Source organism: Caenorhabditis briggsae, assembly GCF_000004555.2.
Source record: "Caenorhabditis briggsae complete genome, chrV, whole genome shotgun sequence".
Classification (NCBI taxonomy): domain Eukaryota; kingdom Metazoa; phylum Nematoda; class Chromadorea; order Rhabditida; family Rhabditidae; genus Caenorhabditis; species Caenorhabditis briggsae.
Genome location: NC_013488.2, coordinates 13,867,436 through 13,888,833, shown reverse-complemented (window position 1 = coordinate 13,888,833; position 21,398 = coordinate 13,867,436). Strand labels below are relative to the sequence as shown.

Here is a 21,398-nt window from a genome sequence, read left to right as displayed (position 1 = left end):
AATTTGGGGGTACAAGGGGGTCCAAAGTAATTTATGGGTCCAAAATCCACAATTGGGGGGGGGGGGGGTACAAACTAAGCCTTTTTCCGGTGTTTTGTACCCCCGAATTGATGATTTTGTACCCCTAAATTTCTTTGTACCCCAATGACAACAAAATTGTGGCACCCTCCGCAATTATTTGCCAAAGGTTAGGACTATAAATTTTTGGGCTCTATCGGAGTCCAGTGGTCCCATAGGATTTCAGTAACCTTATGGGATTTCAAAGGTTCCATAGGAGTTTAGTGGTCCTATGAGATCTTTACATACTGTCGTTGCTGCAAATGAAGATTTTTCTTCTGAATTTCGTTAGAGATTTTTGAGCTTTCTAATCGAATTAGTATACCACCAAAATCATATTGGGCCATTAAAATCCCACGGATTATTGAAATCCCATGGGTCCATTATAATCCTATGGACCCTTTGAATTTTATGGGACTATTGAAATTCTATGAGACCAATTTTTGTAGCGGATTGATAGCTTGAAAAAAAAGACTTCGTTCTATTAGAGGTTTTACGGTATCTTGTTTTCAATTAAATATATATTTTTTAGTGTTTATGCGATCCAATTTTTTATTGAGCTTCACAATCAAGAGAAGAATAGGAAGTACAGAGACAATGCTTAATATTTTTTGCACCAAAAATTCAGACCTAATTTCCTTCGAACTATGATTTTAGCTGAAATGGTGCAATAGTTTCCTCTAAAATATCTGAATTTGCGTATCCTTCTCAGAAAAACCCAATGAACTTCAATTTTTCAGAGGCAATGGATCCGGAGGATTTGAATGAGATTTTCGCTGGTTCGATGTCAGTGAGCACTACAGATCATTCAAAACCTCGTGAGTTTTTGGAAACCGTATTTTTTCCGGTAATGTTGGTTTTTCGAGAGTTCTGAAAGTTTTAGAATATCTTGAACAAGGGCAGAAGTGTCCTAACTTTTAACTTTGGGCCAACTTTTCTCAGTTCCTGAGAAATATAACAAGTAGTGATTTTCAAAAGTTTTAATTTTGGGAAAAATATTCAGAAAGTGTTAATTTTCTGTTATATTTGTTGAAAAAAACACGTTGCTCCCAAAAACTTAACGGTCCATCTTTTGGAAGATTCAAAAGATTCACGTGGCTCACAAAAATTTTTGAAATTTCAGTACTTTTATGTGAAAATTAAAACTTTTGAAATTCACTACTTGTTATATACAAAAAAGTGGTCAACTGAGAAAAAGTTGTTGACATTAGCATACATATTTTGTCAGTTTACCTCTTTTTAATATCCTTGACAGAAACCGAGATAAGTTGCCTCAAAATTAAAAGTTAGGGACCCTTCTGTTACTGGTTTATGGTATTCTTTTACAAAAAATCAACTATCACACAAATGAAGACATGTTTTTGAAAAAAATATCTGGAAATTTCAGAACATTGGAAAATCTTTCAACGATTTCTTCAATTTTCCAAAGTCAGACATTTTTCACTGATCACAACTTCTTTAACTTTTATGTTCATTACTAGAAAAGAGCAGTTCCTGGACTTTCATAAATCCTCCTGTCTCAAATCGACCAAAACCTGAAAAACCCTTTAGACAAACACATCTGGTTTTTATTTTAACTCAAAATTCTTGTAACCATACTCTCCTCTTTCCCTTACTCGCCTTCTGGCTATTCCTGTATATTTCTGGCGTCACTAAAAACGAGTGTCCTCTCTGTCTCCGTGTCCATTGTTGTTGTCAATTTTCAACCAACTCTGCTCTCCGGTGCTCTTCTCTGTGCTTTTTTTTCCAGCTTGTTTTGAAAACAAGACGTTGTCCCCCTGGTCGGTCTCCTCCTCCTCCCCGCCTTCTTATGTTTTTTTCATCATCTTGGTAAACGCAAAATGCTTTTTTTCAATTGATTCGTTCTGATGACTGGTCAAGATTCTTACATTTTCTGTGCATCTCTTTTCTTTACGTCTGAAAACTCAAAAATAATATTCTAATATCTGAACACACTAATTTTCCAGGGAAAATTAAATAGAGATATTCATCTGCTCTCGGTTGTTGTTGCTACTTTTATTTCAGAAAACTTTTTTTTACTGATCAAAGATTTTGCAAAAAAAGAGGTGTATTCTTGGAATCAGCTATAAACAACTTCTATGTTCTAGAAAGGAGGTTGTCTGAAAACTATGACCAAAACTAAAAATGTCTGGAACCAGAATAGAAGTACATCTTTTCTTATTATTTTTAGGGTAAAATCATTCTGTATTCATGCAAGGAATTGAGTGGCCTAACTTTCTCAACATGATTTTCCTAGGCCACCGTAGTTGATGGTCCTGAACATGGGCTTGGCGTGTTTTCTAGGGGATTTAAGATGGTGGCCTAACTTTTGCAAGTTGAGCTTTCCAGGTCACAAACTTTTATGACATGGAATTGACTTGATATTCACCTGGTGGGCATTCTAGGCCATTTTAACATGGTGGCCTCACTTTCTCAAGTGGGGTTTACTAGGCCACTAGTAAACTCAATAGCCTAGAAAACAAAACCAGGTAAATATTAGGTAACTCCTAGAAAATGAAAGCTGGTAGCCTAGATAAATTCCACTTGTAAAAGTTAGGTCACTATGCTTAAATGACTAGAACGCCTAAGCACAGTTTAGTGGTTCGAAAAAAAAATAGAAGAGACCCCACATCGTCAACTTTGACCTCAGTTATCTCAATTTCTATGAAAGGTATGAAAAAGTGTCAACGAATAAATTGTTTGTGATTTTATGATAAACAGTTTATCAGCAGAGAAATTTGGTAAGACTTTCACAGAAACCGAGATGAATTGGTTCAAACTTGACAGTGTAGGGGCCCTTCTATTAAAGGGTTTACGGTAGAATCAGTACTCCTGAATACGCGATTTTATGAAACTGAAACTCCTTTTTCTAGTTTTGAGGATTAGTTCTGAAGCTATAACTTACTTTCTTCACCATATACCAAACTTTTGTTGATTTATGGGAAACCGATTTGTATCGATGATTTATAGTTATTAAGATTGAGATGATGATCGGAACTTTTTGAAATATATGAGCCTAATTGTGATGGATCACCTCAACTCTCGTACGAGGATCTCGTCCATCACCAGAGTTCCAGTTTTTCAGAAACCCAATGACCCACTCTCGCTTTAGATCTTGATATGACGTGGCACGCGAACAGGGTCACCATCTATTCTCTCCTTCACACGAAGAAGAAAAATGCAACATACTGCAACCAAGCGCGTATTGTATACCACCTCCTCCCACTCTGCCTCCTTCCTTTTTTCTCTTCACATTGATCAACGTTGACTGTGCGATCGGCTGGTCCTCCTCCTCCTCGTCCTCTTCCTCTACCTCTTTTCTTTTCTTTTACTTTCGCTATCTGCTCCTCTTCGATTGCCTCAATGTCTCTTTGCAGGCATGCCTGTCCGTTTCGCTACATCACTCCACGGATCATGTACTATTTCACAGCGTTTTGCCGCCAAAAAGTACCCCTCGCGCCCCAATATACAATCGACATATACACAGACAAAGACATGCATACATAGATAGACACACTTCTCGATTCCTCGAATTGAAAAAAAAACATATGATTTTAAGATTGCCGAGTTCTCTTCTCATGATTGTTTTTTGTTTCCCATTCAATCGATTCCCTCCATTTATGGCCTCTCTTGGAAAAGTGCGCTCCACCTGACAGTGTGTTTAATGTCAAATGAGTAAACGCGCTTCACCGATAACACTATTTATTTGAATGGCATTCGATAATAGCACTTTTAATGAACCACTTCTATTGAATGTTTTAATGGATTTTGTTATTAGCTATCAAAACAACGCAGTTATTTTTATAGAAGAAGATCATTTTATATATTCATTCAAAATCAGAATATCCTAAAAAACAAAAGTGGATTCGTAAAAAATAAAAGTTTCTCTGCCTTCACCTCTACCCCCAATCGTCGTAATCCTTATCCGAGTCGCCTTCTTTTTCATATTTCTATTCTTCCTCTTCTAACAAACCAACACCACAAAACATCATCTTGCAAGAAGAGGAAGACGAAAAAAAAAACATTGGGACTGCTCTCTATTCTGGCTCTTCTTTTCCTACGTGTTTGGGACGAAATTTCTCTACTCTTTTCTCTTCGTTTTCTTCCCCTATTTCATCCGGGCACCCCTTCGACTCCCATCGATTCTGTTTGGTGTTGTGGTCCACCCTTTTCCCTTTTGTTGACTCAATTCGTTCATCTTCTTCTTTTACTTAGAGACACAAGCTCATTAGATCCCCCCATTACAAAGTTTGGATTCATCTTTGGAATTTCCCGAGAAAAAAACAGAGATTTTGAAATTTTTCGAAAAGTTTTCAGGCATCCTAGGTTGTGAAATATAGAAGAACCTATTGCTAATTGTACGAAAATTCAAAAATATTGTTTTCGTATATTTCCTAAATTCCATGAATCTAGGTTTCCAGTCTACTCTTTGAGATTCTGAGACTTTTGAGATTTGAATAAATAAAGATTTCTGATTTCTGACGTCTATAAAACTACTAGCCAAATCTTTTGAGGTCCTTTCCCGAGCAAATAAATAATCCCTTAACTACAACCTGAGATGGCTAATCTATACATCAGCTCAAGCATCTTTTTAATCTCTGACATTTTTCCGTATTCACACCTGCCATTTGCGCATTTTCCTCGAAAAGAAGAAATTGATGGAGAAGAAGGCTCCATTCTTCAGAACTAATATTTCAAAAAACTAGACGTCGTCGTCGGTTATAAAACATGCACATGCGCGGCCCACTCTTTTCTCTCCATTTTGTGCTGTATGTGTTCTTCTTTTTTCTCTTCCTTTTCTCACAAAATGTCTCACTTTCATCCTCCTCCTTTTTTTCTCTTGCTTTTCGCCAATCTTTGGCATGACATTGAAAAAAAAGAAAACGAAAACGAATCGACCGAGAATCAGAGAAAAACAGATAGAGTCTCACTCGAAGAGTCTCAATATACTTAAAATTTTTTTTTCGTCTTCATGTGACTCTTTGGCTTTGTTATATAAATAACTGATTTTTCGAAAAATCTCAAAATTTCAGAATCAAAACGGGAAGAACACAAAAACCGGGATTTCAATCCCGCTACCCAGCAAAATACTCTCCCACAGGATAATCGCTCCGAAGGCGACCAGCAAGATCAGATCGTGAGTTTTTTTTTTCTGTAAAAATTTTAAAAAAGTATCTAAACGCTTAAAAAGCATCTAACCCTGTGTTGCCTAAACCTATGTGTTTCGTTCTGAAGATGTCGACCTCATCGAAACGCCGAAACACCAACAATTCCCGATGTGCGAGCTTACTCCAGGCAGATCCTTCGACTTCGGCGGCAGCAAACACCGAAGATCTGGACTCAGACGACGACGAGGTAGGCTGCTTCACCTTTGTGAAATGTCTCTAGAAGAATTAGAACGCTAGGCAATTTCATAAACACTCTTGTCCGTCTGTTTTTCGCATTAACCGAAACTAAAAAAAAGTTTTTTCAAAAATTTTCCAAAAAAAAAAACATCAAAAATACCGTATGAAAAGCTTGATATGTAAATGCCCGATGCGCCTTTGAATCAATACTGTATTTAGTAATTGTTCGAAATCGCCGCTTTTCGCTGAATTTTTGCTGAATATAAAATCAAGTTTTTGTAAAATTGTTTTAATTAAATTTTTAAAAAAATGTTTCAACATCGAAAAACTCGAAATATTCCGAGAGATTGAGGCAAAACTTTCAAAACTACAGTCAGAAAAGCTTGATATAACCGATGCGCCTTCAAATCAGTACTGTAGTTATTGACTTCACTGCTTGTTGCTAAAAATATTTGAATTTGAAAAATAGGTTTTTAGAATGCAAAATAACATGTTTCTCCCAACCAAAGAAAAGTTCACTCGCACACAAATTATATCCTTCTGACGGCGTGACGTCTTCGTATTCGCCGTTGCGGAAAATATAAAAATAGTCATCCGACAAACTACCCTCATGTTTACTCGACACCTCCATAAACATAAATCGTTAAATAGCAAATTGTTTCCCTTTTTCTCTGAAAATCATGAAAAAATATTTATCAATTTACAGATGTCGTCGGCCGGTGATCCGTCGGAGCAGGCGAAGCGACCGCGGACGCCTAGAGGTCGTTATTCTCCAGACGCTTCTCAGAAGAGAGCTCATTCAAGAATGAGTGCGTTGAGCATAGAAACAAGCCGAAACACCGACCTAAATGCTGATGGATCCGGTCCGAGCAGTAGTAGTGCTCTTTCCTGTGCACTGGTGAGTGTTATTTGCCATTTTATGAACATTAATTTCTTTTATTTTTCAGTCAACACCCGACCCAGATCGACTGTCTTCGCATAAAAGGAGAAATGCTCCACCATCATCTGCTCGCTCAAGGAAACGACGAAGTCCATCGGTACCGATGTCACAGGAGGAACAGTCTGAGCTCGATTCAGATGACGAGCAAGATCAATCAGAGATGGAAAGTCTGGCTATAGTGACAGATGATCCAACTTATAAGGTATGTTTTTTACAATGATGAACACTAAAAACTTATATTATCTTTTTTTCAGATCACTCCTGAACACAAATCGCGGTTTAAAGAAATCAAAAATAATGTTTCATTAGATTACGAGTTTAATAAAGGAGAGCTAGCTGAGCTATACCGATCGACGAAAGCTGAACAAGCACGACTCCCCGAGCAGATTCAATTCGGAAACGTCATAATGAAGACGTGGTACGGCTCGCCGTTCCCTGCCGAGTTTATAAATGTGAAGCTGTTGTACATCTGCGAATTCTGCTTTTTCTTCGCCCGATCCGATCAAATCATGCAGAATCATGCGAAAAAGTGCACATTTCGAGCACCACCCGGAGTGGAAATCTATAGAAAAGAGGATATTTCCGTGTTTGAAGTCGATGGACGCATTCAAAAGTGAGAATTTTTAATAATAAATAATCAAAGCCAAATAAATTCCAGAGCCTACTGCCAAACGTTGTGTCTGATTTCCCGGATGTTTCTAGAGAGCAAAACAGTGTTCTACGATACTGAACCCTTCTTCTTCTACATTGTCACAATCAACGACGAAGTCGGATGCCGATTCGCCGGCTACTTCAGCAAAGAAAAATACGAGCCGGATGTAAATAATTTGTCATGTATCATGACACTTCCTAGGTATCAAGAAAAAGGACTCGGGCGATTTCTGATAGATGTGAGCTACGCGTTGTCACGGAAAGAAGGCTGGAATGGAGGACCCGAGCAACCGCTGTCAGATCTTGGAAAGAAGGCGTACGGTGGATACTGGAAAACGGCGATTGCTTGTTCGCTGGTGAAGTTCAAGGACGACATTGAGTTCGGTGATGGAATCAGTTGTGGAGGTGGGATTTTCATTTATTTTGAAAGCTTAAAATTCAAAATTCTTTCAGATATCGCAAATGACACTGGTATTCATCCTCATGACGTTATGCTAGTTGTGTGTGGGATGCAATGGGGGAAGTTAATGACTCCAGAAGGCAGTAAAGTCAGTTTCATCGAATGGAATATCGACTGGAAAGATGTTCATGCCATTGATGAGATGAAGAAGAAGGGACATGCAATGAAGATACAATTTGATGAAGACTACCTGGATGTAAGATTTTTTTGTTGAAAAAACAAATATTTTTAGGTTACGGTAGTTCTCGTTGTGGGACCCTCTTTCACAGCTTCAATTTTTGTACCAGAATAAAATTCAGATGAGAAAATAATTCCAAAAATTATATAAAGTATAACGATCACAAAACAAAGTATATAATAATTTCCAATTACATCATTCCGACCACAATCCCCTCATTAATAATTACCGATTTTCAGTGGGTTCCACGAAAAATGCACCCATCGATGGATGGATTCCACGAGTTGTCCAAAGAGGAAATAGCAGAGGACGAAGAGAGACGGAAGAGTCTTCAGAAGACACCAACAGTTGATGATTCAATGGACACAGCGACGCCAACCAGCCTCTGCATGCCGACAAGCTCCGTTAAGAAAGTTCGTAAGAGAAAAACACCAGCACGTTTCGGTCATAAAAGGAAAGCGAGGAGCTTCTGAAAAGGCATCGCATGTTGTTCTCTGTTCTATCGCTTTCATCTTTTTTTTTAGTTCACTAAATACTTTTGTATTTTCATTTTTAATCTAATCCCTAATAACGATTCCCTTGTGTGATTTACATAATTATCATACCTTTGATTGCATACCGGTTCCACTGAATCTCATAAATTTCAACTATTCTGTTTGCACTTTGCACCCTGTCTGAATACGTCTGTTTGTTGTCTTGCACCTGCTTGTATCACTGACCATCTTTGTCGAACTTTATAACTTGGATTATTCAGGAACTGAGAAGCCGAGGACACAATCGAAACACGATCGGAAGAAATCTTCAGCTCGAGTTGAGGAACAACATCAAAGTTCCAGAAGGGAAAGAAGTCACCGACGATGAGACGAAAGAGGATTGCATGAGAAAGAAGAAGAAAAAGAGTTTCTCGCGGTGTGAAGGTTAGTATAATTGAGCTGATATTTAGGATGATTAGGCAATTGATTTTAACATTTTCTTGCGAGAAATTTCTTGATGAGTCTCTAGAATATTAGTTTGAAACGCAGTATCACGCTCAAGACATGTATACGCCACGGTGTTTTTTTTCGGAACGTCTTGTAACTGCGCTAGGACGCTAACTTTTATATACTGTAGGAACAAGGCGTTGGTCTCAACGCGAAAACTTCAAATTGAACTGCTGAATCGCTACTCAGCAGTGCCTGCATTCCATTTGAAAAACGTTCCGGAAAAAAAAACGCCGTGTATACGAAACAGTCGATGACCAAATCATTGAATTTGTCCCATTTCAATCTAAAAACATGATCCAATTCTTTTCAGACAATGCCTCTGCCATAGAAAAACGTCGTGATGACTCCCCAGACGAGGATGAGCAACCTGGACCTTCTTCCAAGCCAGTTGCGAGACGTCATCGAGGCATTAGAGATTTTCTAGAGCCAGCTCCCTCGACTTCTGAACGTAAAAGCGGTTCCTCATCAGGAGGGCATCGCAAACGAACTGGAGATGTCAAAATTGATGACTCCGAAGATCCGACCGACGACCCAGTATCTTCTGATGACGACGATGACCGACCGTTTGGTGCAGTGGTGGCAAGCCAGAAATTGAAAAATGGAATGGCTCGAATGGCAAAGAAGGTGTCGAAGAAAAAGAAGTCAGTTTCTGGAAAGAAGTTTCCTCCGAATTTCGGAGCTCGGCAGGAGAAGAAGGAACCTTCAGACAAGCCAGAGATTCCTGGCCCGTCCGAAGGAGAAGACGTTTTGATGGAGCAAGGCAAAGAAAAACAAGAGAAAGTGAAGAAGTCGGAAGATGAAACCACGAAAGATTTGAATGGAGAGAAATTAGAAGATGTTGGAATGGCAACGGCTAGTGAAGCAGAGGAGTTGCATGATGATTTTCATTTGAATCATATGGAGGAGGAATTGCCAAAAGTGAGTTTCTAGATTATTTGAATGTTGGTCACCCAGTTAGCTCTTAATGGTCGTGAGAGCTTTTTTGGTGTCTAGCCTCTCAATAAATTAGATTTTCCTATTCAACCAGCTTCCCTAACCACTCGATTCCTAACTCTTTTCAGAACTACGACATTGGAACACCCGAATCCTACCACTCCACAGTTTCAAGTCGTGCCAACACGCCGCAACCTCAAATAATGACCCAACAAGTTCACTTCAGTGTAGACGAGAGTCAATTTGAAGATAACGATGCTGCACCACCTCTTCTGGTTTCTGAAGTCAACAACTTGTCGGTTTCGGAATCCGCAGAACCACTCGACGATGGACCATCCGACGCTCCGCCACTTGTTCAGAGCTCTTCGATTCCCGGAGGATACTCATCGGAAGACGATGATGCTCCACCAAGACTCTCCCCTCAATATGGAAAGACGGATGAAGAAGAAATGATTCCAGAACCCAGCACTGTAGAAATTGAAGCCCCTGCTGCTCCTGTCCAACGTCAACAATCGCAACACAACGGAATGCACGTGGATGAACCCTATCGTGATCCAATGAGTGCTGGACCGTCCTCTTCTATCCAGATGACACCTCAAATGATGGCAAATGGGCAGCCGAATATGATTAATACAACGCCCCAGCTACAACACTATTCCACACCAACCTCTCAACAACAAACCACTCCAGGTTCTGGTGGCATTCCATCTTGTGGACCTGTCTACAGCCATAGCACTCCTGAGCAGCAACAACAATTCATGAGTCCTCAAATGGCTGGAATGCCAGCATCGGTCTCTTCAGTTCATTCTGTACACAATAGCAACTCGATGGAAATGGTTGGTGGGCCTCCGTCTCTTCAACACACTCCACAGCAACAGTATGATATGGGAAATTCCATGGGACAAGTGAGATTTGTTGTCTATAAACGTTTTTTTCTAACTTTTCAATTTTTTCAGATGCAGCCGGAAAATGGAGTAATGGTCAATGGAATGTCGCAGAATATGAATTCCAATATGGATCAGCAGAATCAAATGATGATGCAACAACAGCAACAACACGGATTCAACAGCCCCACACGTCCTGCGGTGGTTCCTCAGCAACCACAACAACCTCCTCAACAGCAGCAACAACCTCAGCAGATCCCTCAACAACCCCCCGTTCCTGTGCCTCCAGCACCCGCTGTCACCAACGGTAGACGTCGTTCAGAATCTGGCGCCAATGCTGCCGGAGCTCGCAAGTCACGTCAACGCTCAACGGCCGCCGCTGCTCCAACCGTTCCACCAGTGGTTCCTGCAGCACAGATGCCATACAATCCGATGCAGATGATGCAACATATGCCAGTACACGGATACTTTCCTTATGGATACCACGCCTATCCACAAATGCCAGAGAACGGGTTTGGCTACGGGTACGCCAATGCCTATGGATATCCGCCGGTATTCAATCCGATGCCCCAGATGGATCCAGCCGTTTACCAACAGAGATGGCAACAAATGGCTGCGTTCAATCAAGGACAAGTGCCAGCAGATCAGAATGGTGCTGCAGCGGCAGCCGCAGCCGCAAACTATCAGTTCCCTCCTAGTGCAGCAGGCCAAATGCCATACTTTCAAAACAATACTCGTTGATTTCAAATAGTCCCGAACTAACTTTTAGTACATGTAGAAAAATTAATTTTTAATATTCTGTGAATACATATTATTGCATTATTAATACCTCTCAGTTTGACCCCTCCCAAGTCCTCGTGCTAGATTCTCTAAAGCCAACATTTATGAAATGATTTTCTAGTGCCAATGTTACCTCGGTCCTCTCATCTCCTCCTCTCTCGTCTCCCAAACTCTCTCTCACGATGCCTTAATTTTTCAATTAGCTTTAGTGTGTTTTATTGTTCCCCACATCCCCTCCGAGACCCTCTCTCAAAAGCATATTTCTGTTTTCCTCTCTCGCCCGATTCCGTTTCAATTCCAAACATCTCATTTCACTCAATGACCATTCATGTTTAAATAATTGGTTTATAATTCAAATTGAGTCACTTTTTATGTGTTCGTGTATATGATTTATCGCACCGTTTTGTTTTTGCAGAGCGAAGAAATGATATAAATGATATAGATTTTATAAAACATTGACTTTTGTTGGCATAACAGAAGCTCTCTCTTTTCGGAGAGCAGAAGAAGAATTGATTACAGTAATCGAGATGACAGAACCATCGCGAGTTTTGAATACTGGATGGGTTAAATAAAATATCCATGGGACTATTACAGTTTCACAATCGTTTCCAAACGGTCGGATGATCATCATATAATAGGTGTAGGCGGGAACTTGGAGATACAGTATCTGAAAACTTCTTATTGAAAAATGTGTTCTCTGGCCTAATTTCAACGGCCTAAAATTCGACGGTAGGGTCGTATGTCCTTTAGCGAAATTTTTAAAGGCGCATTTAAAGGAGCATTTATTGGATGTACTCTTTCGTAATTATTTTCTGGCCTTTTTTTTTCAATAAATTTCCTCAATTTTTCGTTTTTTAATACATTCTTATGCGATTTTTCGGATTTTTGTATAAAAAAGCTCAAAACCACGAGAAAAAATCATTTTACATGCTATTTTTTCGATTTGTCTGATTTCTGTGAAAAAATAGTTGAAAATCGATGAAATTCTGTTTTTAAATAACCGAAAAATAGGCCAGAAAATAAGTGCGAAAAGGAAAACTTCTTTAAATGCGAACAATAAAGTTTTTATTGCGATTTTTAGCTTTTTCATACAAAAATCCGGAAAATCCCAAAAGAATGCATAAAAACAATGAAAAATTAAGGAAATTTATAGAAAAATCGAAAAAATAGGCCAGGAAATAATTACGGAAACCACATGCTCCTTTAAACCATACTTGTGGAAAAGATAGCCGGCCTGCGGGCCGGGCCATGGCCGGGCTGAGATTTTTCTGAAAGCGGGCCGGGCCGGAAAAAATTACACATGGTCGGCCTGCTTTTTGAAAATTTTGAAATTTTAGAGCGAATCATCATTTTTCAAGATGGTTTTTCTTCTTACAAGGGAAGGTTTTTCAGACAACGGTTGAGAGTTTGCTCAAAATTTGTACAAAGGTACTTTCAAACATGCTGAATCCGAATCCAAAAAAACTTTTAGCCCGTTCTCAAAAGGAGCCGAAATATGGCCTCTGAAAGTGCTTTTAGTACTAAATTTTGGCCAAAAACATGCATTTTTCGAGGTTAAAAATTATTTTTTCAGGATTTTCTTGAGTGCGAAACTCATTTTTGGACATTTTTCTATCTTCTAAAGTAACTTTTTAACATTTTCAAAAAAAATTTTTTTTGAAAACACACTTTGAAAATGATTTTTTGAAAATTTTTTGAAAAGGGCGAAAAAACGTTCCAATTATTCAGAAACGATAAACATAGCATTCTGACAAATTTTTTCAGCCCAATGTTGTCTTTGGGCTCAAAAAATTTCCAAAATCTGATTGTTGTTAGAACTTTGACTGTTCCTAATTTCTGAAATATCGCTTGAACTTAACTGAAACCTATAGAAATAGGTTTGAATCTTGTATGTGATCGATTTGACAGTACTCCACCTCAAAAAGAGCAAAATTGAGCAACTTTCAGAGACTGAAATTTTCGATTTTAACGATACGAGGATGTAAGAACCGGTCGAAAAGACCATTATCTATTTTTTCCTCAAACTCTCATGCAATCTTTTTTTTTCATTGAAAACTTTTGAAATTAATCAAAAACTGTCATATAGTGCCTAGGGGGGGGGGGGGGCAAAATTGAAATCAAAAACTAGTTTCAAAAAATGCAAAGAAAGTTTTACCACAGTCGGGGTCGAACCAGCATATTCAATACTAATGAGTCACCCTCTTACCACAACACCACACAACCGATATTTTCATCTCACGCGGAATTGGTAGAGGAGGGAGGGGGAAGCCGAAATCCCCAGCGCACCGAAATCGGCCCAAATTTTCAGACAAAGTTTTTCGGCCTGGGAGTGAGAACTGGCTAGAATTTTTTTCGTCATCGTATAGAGCATGTCTTAAACTATAAGTATGCAAATTTTGAGCAAATTCTCAACCGTTGTCTAAAAAACCTTCTCTTGTTAGTAAATGAAAATCCACATAGAGGCCGATACTGTCGACAAAAACTGTTTTGAAGTCGTAATTAGAAAAAAAGTTTCATCTTTGGCTTGATGAAGTTTGATTTTTTTTGCTCAAAATTCAATTAAATTGACTTCTTCGGATGGTTGTATGCATTTGGATTAATATTTGGGCAATTAAAAATATTTTGACACATTTGAAAAGTAACATATTCGAAAAGTTGTCCTAGGCGGGCCGAACGGGCCGGGCCGGCCATCCACATGTATGCTTTAAACGAGCCTTTAAGGACTTTGCTACCGGACCTAAGCTCCGCCCAGCCTCGAAATTTTAGCCGCACCGCGCACAATAATTTAAAAATAACTAACCGTAAATATACAATAAGTTAGGTATGGCATTATCATGGCTACCGTAGTCGCCGTTAACGAAATTTCAGCTTTCCGACTTCTGGAACTTTTAGATGTTCCCTGTGTGGCTGCTATAATTGCATTCCTCAACTTGAAGAATAACACAATGTTGACGAGAAGACACGATCCCATCCAGAACACTGTATTTATCAGGTGGAATATGGAGTTTCTCATCTGAAATATTTTTTGCATTTCTTTCTTCTTAGAATGTCTAATCTAAAAAAAATTTTAACTCATCCTGAAAAATGACAATGATGCATCAAGTCAGTGATGCATCATGGATTCATCAAACCTCAAAAGTGAAAGACTCACTCCAAAAGCACCACCAGAATAGTAGATCGAAACAGATCCAAATGGGTACGGACCGCTCAACTGTCTACAGTAACCAACTGCAGGGATCAAGAAAAATGTAAAACAGATTGGGTAGATAAGAGCAGCAGGCACACAAATCGCCAAGAGGGGAGTGTTTATCTATAAATTTAGATTTTATAGTTATTGCAAAGCCAAAAGGCCCCTAATTTTCAACTTTTCTCGGTTCCTGTTAGAGATACGAAAAAGTTCTCCACTAATAAATTGTTTTCCATAAAATCACAAACATTTTATCAGTTAACCCATTTTTAATACCTCTTATAGGAACTGCGATAATTGAGCTCAAATTTGACAGTGTAAAGACCCTTCCGTTACAGGTTTTATGGTATACAGAATGTTTTCAATCGTATTCAAAAACCCAATTGTCATCCGACCGAAGCATTCTTTGCTCTCATTTTTTTCTTGTGACCTAACCAAAAAACCTTTATTTCAATTATCCGGAAAACAACTTATAAACAACTCTTGTTTCTACCCAATCCACATAATCAAATAGCCCGATTTACGCAATCTTTGCAAGTTCAAGGTATCAAGCCCACCCTCTGGAATCAAAAAGACCAACTCACTTTTTGATGGGTGTTCGGAAAAATCATTAGAATCAATCGAAGAAAACACAGAAGAAATGGAAATATCATAGCAGAATAATTAAAGTAAAAAGTGAAGAAGAATATGAGTTTCAGATACTGATTTGGGTATACGGTGGCACAATATGACGTGAAGAATCCGGTGGCTGGAAGACGGAGCATCATGTAGTCGGCAATGAAGAATAGGAAACTCTGAACAGATTGGTTTATTTTCAACATTACCTTAAAACTTCTAATAAAAGTTTGAGTCCATTTACCGCATTTCCTCTAATAAAAGCCCACCTCTAACTGAAGCCCACCCCTAATACCCCCCGACGTGCTTAAAAACATAGAAGCGCAACTCCTAACAGAATTTCGTGCAGTTCAGTTATTGCAGTTCGTACAGTGCAGTTCGTTTACTCGGTTATTGCAGATACTGTCTTTCTTTAAAAAAAAAGATACTCCGGTGGTTTCAGTTTTTTGATGATTTCCTGAGAAGGAGGTTGAAAAAATAGAAGCCCATTGGCTTCAATTAGAGGAAATACGGTATACAAGATAAAAGAAGTGTATCAATTGACAAAACACTTCTGGTATTATGATAAACAATTTATCAATTACAGTTTATATCTTCCCGTTCATTAACATTATTTCACATCTTTCGATCTTTTCAACTTTGCTCACTGATCACTTTTCAAAAGATTTTCTCATGCGGAACTTGCTTTTGCAAATATCTTGTGATACAACAAAACATCACCCACTTTTCTATTTTTGGTAGGGAAAAAAGTTGGAGGTTCTAAATTGAAAATAATCCGTGAGGTAGATTTATGATAAAATTATGGGCCACAATTTTCTTGAAAATGAGACGTGACATCGATTTACACCAATTTTTGAATAGCATGAAATCTCTTACATAAGTGCACCCTTACTTTTAACTTTGAGCCAGTTTATCTCGGTTCCTTTCAAAGAAAAAAATGAACACGTTTCCCGCGGATAAATTGTTAATCACGATATCAAAAGTTTCTTGCCAATTAACTAATTTATTATATTTTGCATAGGAATTGAGATAACTGAGCTCAAACTCGACAGTGTGGGGCCCTTCTATTACAGGTTTTACGGTAACTGTCGGTCCACAAGGGGATTCTTCCATAGTTTAATTTCATGGTTTAATAAACACTACCGTAATCCCAGGGTCCTTTTTCTTTAACTTCGAATCTTCCCAATTTTTCCAGAAGCTTACCATAACTTGTGCTAATGACAAAACCAGAAAAATGTGCTGGTTGATAGGTACTTGTTTTGGGGAGACTAAAGATTTCCAATAGACATGAATAATTCGAACAATTACAAAAAGTGTTGGAATCATATAAAAAATTGGAATAGCTGCAACAATAATAGGCCAAGAATCCCATTTGGGTGAATAGTTTTGATAAGTTTCATTTCCATAAACAGCTTGAGGAAATGCAGCCGAGGATAATAATTCGTTGGACATCGTTACCTATAACCTCCTTGAAAGATCCGATTAGAACAAGAACAAGAAGGTGTTGGGTGGGAGGAGCTTTGTTTTAGTCAGGAAGTCGAGCGGAAGGAAAGGAAATGCATCGAGTTAGCAACAGACGCGTTAATTGGAATATACACTACATTGGTGCATTTCCTGGAAAAAAGACGCAAAGATTGGAGACATTCTGGATGTAGGGGTATACGCAAATTGGGATATTAGGAGCAGGGAAAGATCTCAATGGACTCAGGGAGCAAAAGTTCGTGAAAACACGTTCTCACGGGTGCAAGAGTATTTCAAGCATCAGGAGTTGATACCTACATATGCCGCGTGGCACACAATAACCCGGACGGATAAAAACGAGTCTATCTTTAGATATAAGTACCTCGGAACACAAAAGTTTTCAGGATTATAATTTTACGTTTGATTCAAAGCTACTGAAATTTTCGAAGCTAATCCTCAAGTCTAGATATTGTTATGATTGTCCAAAGATGAACGGCGTAATGTTTCCTGCACGCCGTTGTGATTCTCCCGAGACGAAGCAACTTTGACAAGCGATCTCAGCTCAAAGTTGATTAAATAATTTGAAATTTGGCCAGGTTTCTGATGAATGATTTGAATTTTTGTACTCCAAAATTGAGCCCAGCACAACGATTTATTCAAATCTGCTAATACAAACTTGAGTTCGGGGAATGAATATCCTGTGATGTTGAACCTACCGTTAGAATACTCGTTTTTTTTTCACAAAATTGGAGAGCTAGTTCCTCGTATCGCCGAAACTGCTGCTGACGATTGACTGATGGTTTTCTTCTTTCGGAACATCGGATGGGTCATATAGAGAATCCATGGCATCATAACAGTCTCACAATCATTTCCGAATGGTCGGAAGGTCATTAGATAGTAGACAAAACTGGGAAAAGTTAGGTAGACAACTGTTAGAAATGTGTTGTTGATGAACGGAATGATAAAGGAAATCATAGTTATTGACAAAGAAGATTCAGCTCGCTGAGATTGCTGTCGTGTTCTTGTTGATCTGCAAATGTGTTCGCATGCTATCAATTAGGATTTTTATGGGTATTACGTAGTGTTAAATGCAGATTGTCGCAATTTAAGCATCATCAATAAAGAACAAAGTACTGTCAGCGAACACATGACGATTGACATCACCAAATGGATATAAGAATTTCTCCACTTCAAAAAATAAGTGTTCCAATTAAAACTTTTGAGCTAAAAATCTTGAAGACTTACACCAAGCCACCCGCCAGAGTAATAAATATAAACTGCGCCAAACTGTAAAGGCGATCCCATTTTTCTACAATAACCAACTGCAGGAATCATGAATCCAGTGCAAAAAACAGGAATCAAGAATAGTAGGGGAATGGATATCCTCATGATTTTCGAACAGATCTGAAAAAGTGTTCTATTTCGACATCTCAAAATGGTTTGGAGATACCGCCGGATGATCTCTGGGATAAAAAAGGATGATGAGTCGAATGAGGCAAAGCAGAAAGGGGAGAATCAGAATGCAATAATTGAAGTAAAAAGTGAAAAGGAAGATGAGTTTAAAATAATGATTGGGTTGTATTGAAGCACACCATGAAGTGAAAACTCCAGTAGCTGGAAGGGAGAAACGAAGATAGTCGGAAATGAAGAATAAGGTATTCTGGAAAAAAGGGACAATACAGATGTTAAGATTTTCAGAATTTTGAGCAACCTTAAACTTCTAATAGAAGGGTCCCCAAAACTTCTTACTTTGAGCAAAATTCTTCATGTCAAAGAAATCAAAACGTTGTCAACTGATATGTTTGTCATAATGTCAGAAATGTTTTGTCAGCTAACACATTTTTGTTTATTGCATAGGAATTGAGATAATTGAGTTCTAACTGGAGAGATCCCTTCTATTACAGGTTTTGCGGTGTGTTCCCCTTTTGGGTTTATTGTTAGGTCACTTGTCCGAGAAGTTCAAAACTAGAACTAAATCTGAAGAAAAACAAAAATTCTCATTTCACTAGTCTAACGAAAAAATTCTAAAATTAAAAAAAACTACAAGGCACATAAATCATCTCTGAAAACAATCCAAATTTCAACTCACGAACAAAAAGTAAAGCATGATAACCACATAAATGTTATGATTCATCGAGTGAGCAATGTTCCAATGACTTGGAGATCGACACGACTTGAAGATTTTCAACATTATCACAACAGTAGGACTCATATAAACTAGGGGAATCGCGGCGAGAATAGTAGAAAATGTGAAGACATAATGAAATTCCTGATATTCTTGAACTTCATAAATCGAATCTTCCAGTTCAGCCATATCTGAAATGAATCGAGGTGTCTAAAAAGAAACACGAAATAAACAAGAACTCGAGGTATCCAAAAAAAAATTTAATCAACTTTTTTTATTGTTAAATTTGGGTTAAATGTCGGCTAGACCTTCGTGGGCAGACAAATCGAATAAAGAAAAAAAAGGAAAAAAGTAGATACAAGTCGAAATTGAATGATCTTGGACCGAGTGAATAATATAGAAACAATCAGTTAGTAATAAGATAATGTATTTTGAGCGCAGTGAGAAGTAGACACATCTGCCGGCAAGTTGGTCAGAAGAGGATTATTTAGAAAAAGTGATGGCTATACTAATTTGTGTTTTCTCTCTCTGAAGGTTCTGGGGTTTAATTGACCACTATTAGAAAACTGATATTTTATTCGAAATTTTGAAAAAGTTATTAACTGGACATTGCTCTACAGGATGGCACACAGGTACCCGGACTGATGAAAACGGGTATATCTTTAGACATAAGTATCTTTGAAACACGAACATTCGTAGAAATAAAATTTTACGTTTGATTCAGATACTGAAAATTTCAAAGCGATTCCTCAAGTCCAAATGTTGTTATGATTGTCAAAAGATGAACGGCGTAAAGTTTCTTGTGATTTTCATGAGATCAAACAACTTTGACCAGCGATAACTCAGCTCAAAATTGATCAAATAATTTAAAATTTCGCCAGTTTATTGATGAATCATTCGCATTTCCGTCCTCTAAATTTGAGCCCAGTACAAAGCTTTCATCAAATTGTATTCTTTTGCAAACTTGAGTACGGGTAATTATGCGCTACCTTGTAAATATTTGAAATAGATGAAAAAACATTTGATTGAAAATAAGTTAGCAAATAACGATGTCAATTAATCGTCACACCAAAAGACTTAACTTATTTTTTGACTTTTTAACTTGTTTTCTCCTCTCTGATTCATTGACAGCATAATCGCTCAAACTTCATCAGAATTAGTCCCTAAACAGACACACCACAGGTTTGACACAATTATGTTTTCTTCAGAGTTAATATAAAAGTTATATAAATAAACTTTTATTCCAACACTCTAATCAACAAATATGCAAACTCGAGAGATAATTAAACAACCGTTAGAACCTTCGTATTAAAATTGGGAGCGGCAATAGCTGGAGGGCTGTAATTAAGGATTTTCCTCTCCATCTCAAGAAAAATTAAAGCAAAGTGGCTCGTTGCTTCGAAACGGAAACATTGGAAACTGACATCACGGAAACGACTTTATCTTGAGTTGTCAGCACTTTTCCACAACATAATTGCTTGATGAACGCGTTACGATAGTCGGTGCTCCTCCAATAGTACACATAAAAATTACACGAGTATGAGATGAGACCTGGATGGTTTTGAAGTTTCAGTTTATTATTTTGTTGGATTTCTAACCCGGAATAACAGCATACGTCGACACTGTATCTGGATCCAACGGTGGATCCTTCATATTGCTGGTCACTGCAATTAGAGACGCCGACAAAACGGAAGAAATGGAAAACACTGCGGCACCCACTATCACTGTGTTTAAAATCGCCTTCTGAATCACAATGTTCTTCTCCGTCTTGTTTTTGAATGCTGAAAAAATAATCTGTTTTTCTACTGCTGGTGTCAGAAGTACTCTTGTTGATCTAGACCAAAGTTAATCTAATTTTACGCGGGGTTTTCCCGGAATTCTCATTGCTCATTTTGAAGAGGTTTAGGACTACATTGTAGAATCGAAAACCAACTTACTGCAGCAATACACCACCATATAAGTGTATATGTAAACCAGAAGTGTTGCTACAGCTCCCCATAGATTATATTGATTCCAAATATTCGAAACCTCAAAAATCCATCGTTCAAATCAATTGTGAGTTCAAAAGACTTACATTGGGCGGCATTGAATTTGGAAGAATACAAGGATCCACATCTGAATCATCTAGCTGAACCATGCTCACCACCTGAAACGCCATAGTACGTCAAATGGCGTCAATAGGGGTTCAGAACATACCAGAAATATAAATCCGAAAAGGATTCCAGGTGTTACCAAAATCAGCAGATATTTATTTCGGTTCACTGTTCGGTACAAAACAACGAAATTCAAAGCGATAAGTCTGTCAACTGCCAGAGCAAATATCATGTAAACTTCTAATGGTTCTATGAAAACATAAGAAGAGTTGGCCCAAAAGCACTTTCTGGAAAAAATAAAAAAGAGATGGAGCAAATGGATTTGTTCGTACCTCAAAGTAGACTCTGTTAATTTGAGAGTCATCCGAAGGAACGATTGAAACTCATTAAGAAGGCAAAGGGAATCACAACAGGCTAATATTGCTAACATTACTCCTGAAATCATTGATCAGATTCTTCTCTCTGTCGCAAAATTCTTTCTTACCACATTTATGCTGCAAAGTTTTATTTTGAAATGTTGCACAAATAATATTGACATTCCCAAAGATACCAACAATAGCAAAAATAAGAAGACATGTTCGGATGATCTCAAGATCAGTTTCAGTAGGCATTCAGAGCAATATTTTTTCACAATAAAACAGAAAAAAGAGAACTTTTGCCGGCGGCTGTCGTTGCAATATTTATACTGATCATTTTCTACGAAAAT

At 38.1% G+C, this 21,398-nt stretch overlaps 4 protein-coding genes across 4 annotated transcripts in view; 1 reads left to right on the top strand and 3 right to left on the bottom strand.

Moving 5' to 3' along the window:
- The window catches only part of Cbr-lsy-12, a gene marked incomplete at both ends in the record, with an annotated part of 13,405 nt that extends 2,233 nt beyond the window's left edge, over positions 1 to 11,172 (top strand). The window contains 11 exons of the mRNA XM_045238044.1: positions 798 to 875; positions 5,091 to 5,194; positions 5,293 to 5,412; positions 6,109 to 6,300; positions 6,350 to 6,544; positions 6,597 to 6,955; positions 7,001 to 7,649; positions 7,871 to 8,044; positions 8,386 to 8,548; positions 8,925 to 9,532; positions 9,676 to 11,172. Coding sequence (XP_045096772.1) covers positions 798 to 875; positions 5,091 to 5,194; positions 5,293 to 5,412; positions 6,109 to 6,300; positions 6,350 to 6,544; positions 6,597 to 6,955; positions 7,001 to 7,649; positions 7,871 to 8,044; positions 8,386 to 8,548; positions 8,925 to 9,532; positions 9,676 to 11,172 — 4,139 coding nt within the window. The remainder of the gene's footprint in view (positions 1 to 797; positions 876 to 5,090; positions 5,195 to 5,292; positions 5,413 to 6,108; positions 6,301 to 6,349; positions 6,545 to 6,596; positions 6,956 to 7,000; positions 7,650 to 7,870; positions 8,045 to 8,385; positions 8,549 to 8,924; positions 9,533 to 9,675) is intronic.
- A 484-nt stretch (positions 11,173 to 11,656) lies between these two features.
- Cbr-sru-8 lies at positions 11,657 to 16,465 on the bottom strand (the record flags this gene model as incomplete). The annotated part of the gene is made up of 5 exons (XM_002637596.1): positions 11,657 to 11,878; positions 14,012 to 14,224; positions 14,363 to 14,521; positions 14,983 to 15,192; positions 16,217 to 16,465. 5 exons carry the CDS (start codon positions 16,463 to 16,465, stop codon positions 11,657 to 11,659), a joined length of 1,053 nt encoding a protein of 350 aa, XP_002637642.1.
- A 747-nt stretch (positions 16,466 to 17,212) lies between these two features.
- CBG19387 lies at positions 17,213 to 18,788 on the bottom strand (the record flags this gene model as incomplete). Its single annotated transcript, XM_045238043.1, has 5 exons — positions 17,213 to 17,504; positions 17,553 to 17,662; positions 17,720 to 17,878; positions 17,925 to 18,134; positions 18,564 to 18,788. 5 exons carry the CDS (start codon positions 18,786 to 18,788, stop codon positions 17,213 to 17,215), a joined length of 996 nt encoding a protein of 331 aa, XP_045096771.1.
- Positions 18,789 to 19,974: 1,186 nt separating this feature from the next.
- Cbr-srsx-21 lies at positions 19,975 to 21,303 on the bottom strand (the record flags this gene model as incomplete). The annotated part of the gene is made up of 7 exons (XM_002637594.2): positions 19,975 to 20,150; positions 20,198 to 20,380; positions 20,537 to 20,627; positions 20,674 to 20,745; positions 20,796 to 20,979; positions 21,025 to 21,127; positions 21,177 to 21,303. The coding sequence occupies 7 exons, from the start codon at positions 21,301 to 21,303 to the stop codon at positions 19,975 to 19,977; spliced, it is 936 nt and encodes a 311-aa protein (XP_002637640.2).
- Between the last annotated feature and the right edge of the window lie 95 nt (positions 21,304 to 21,398).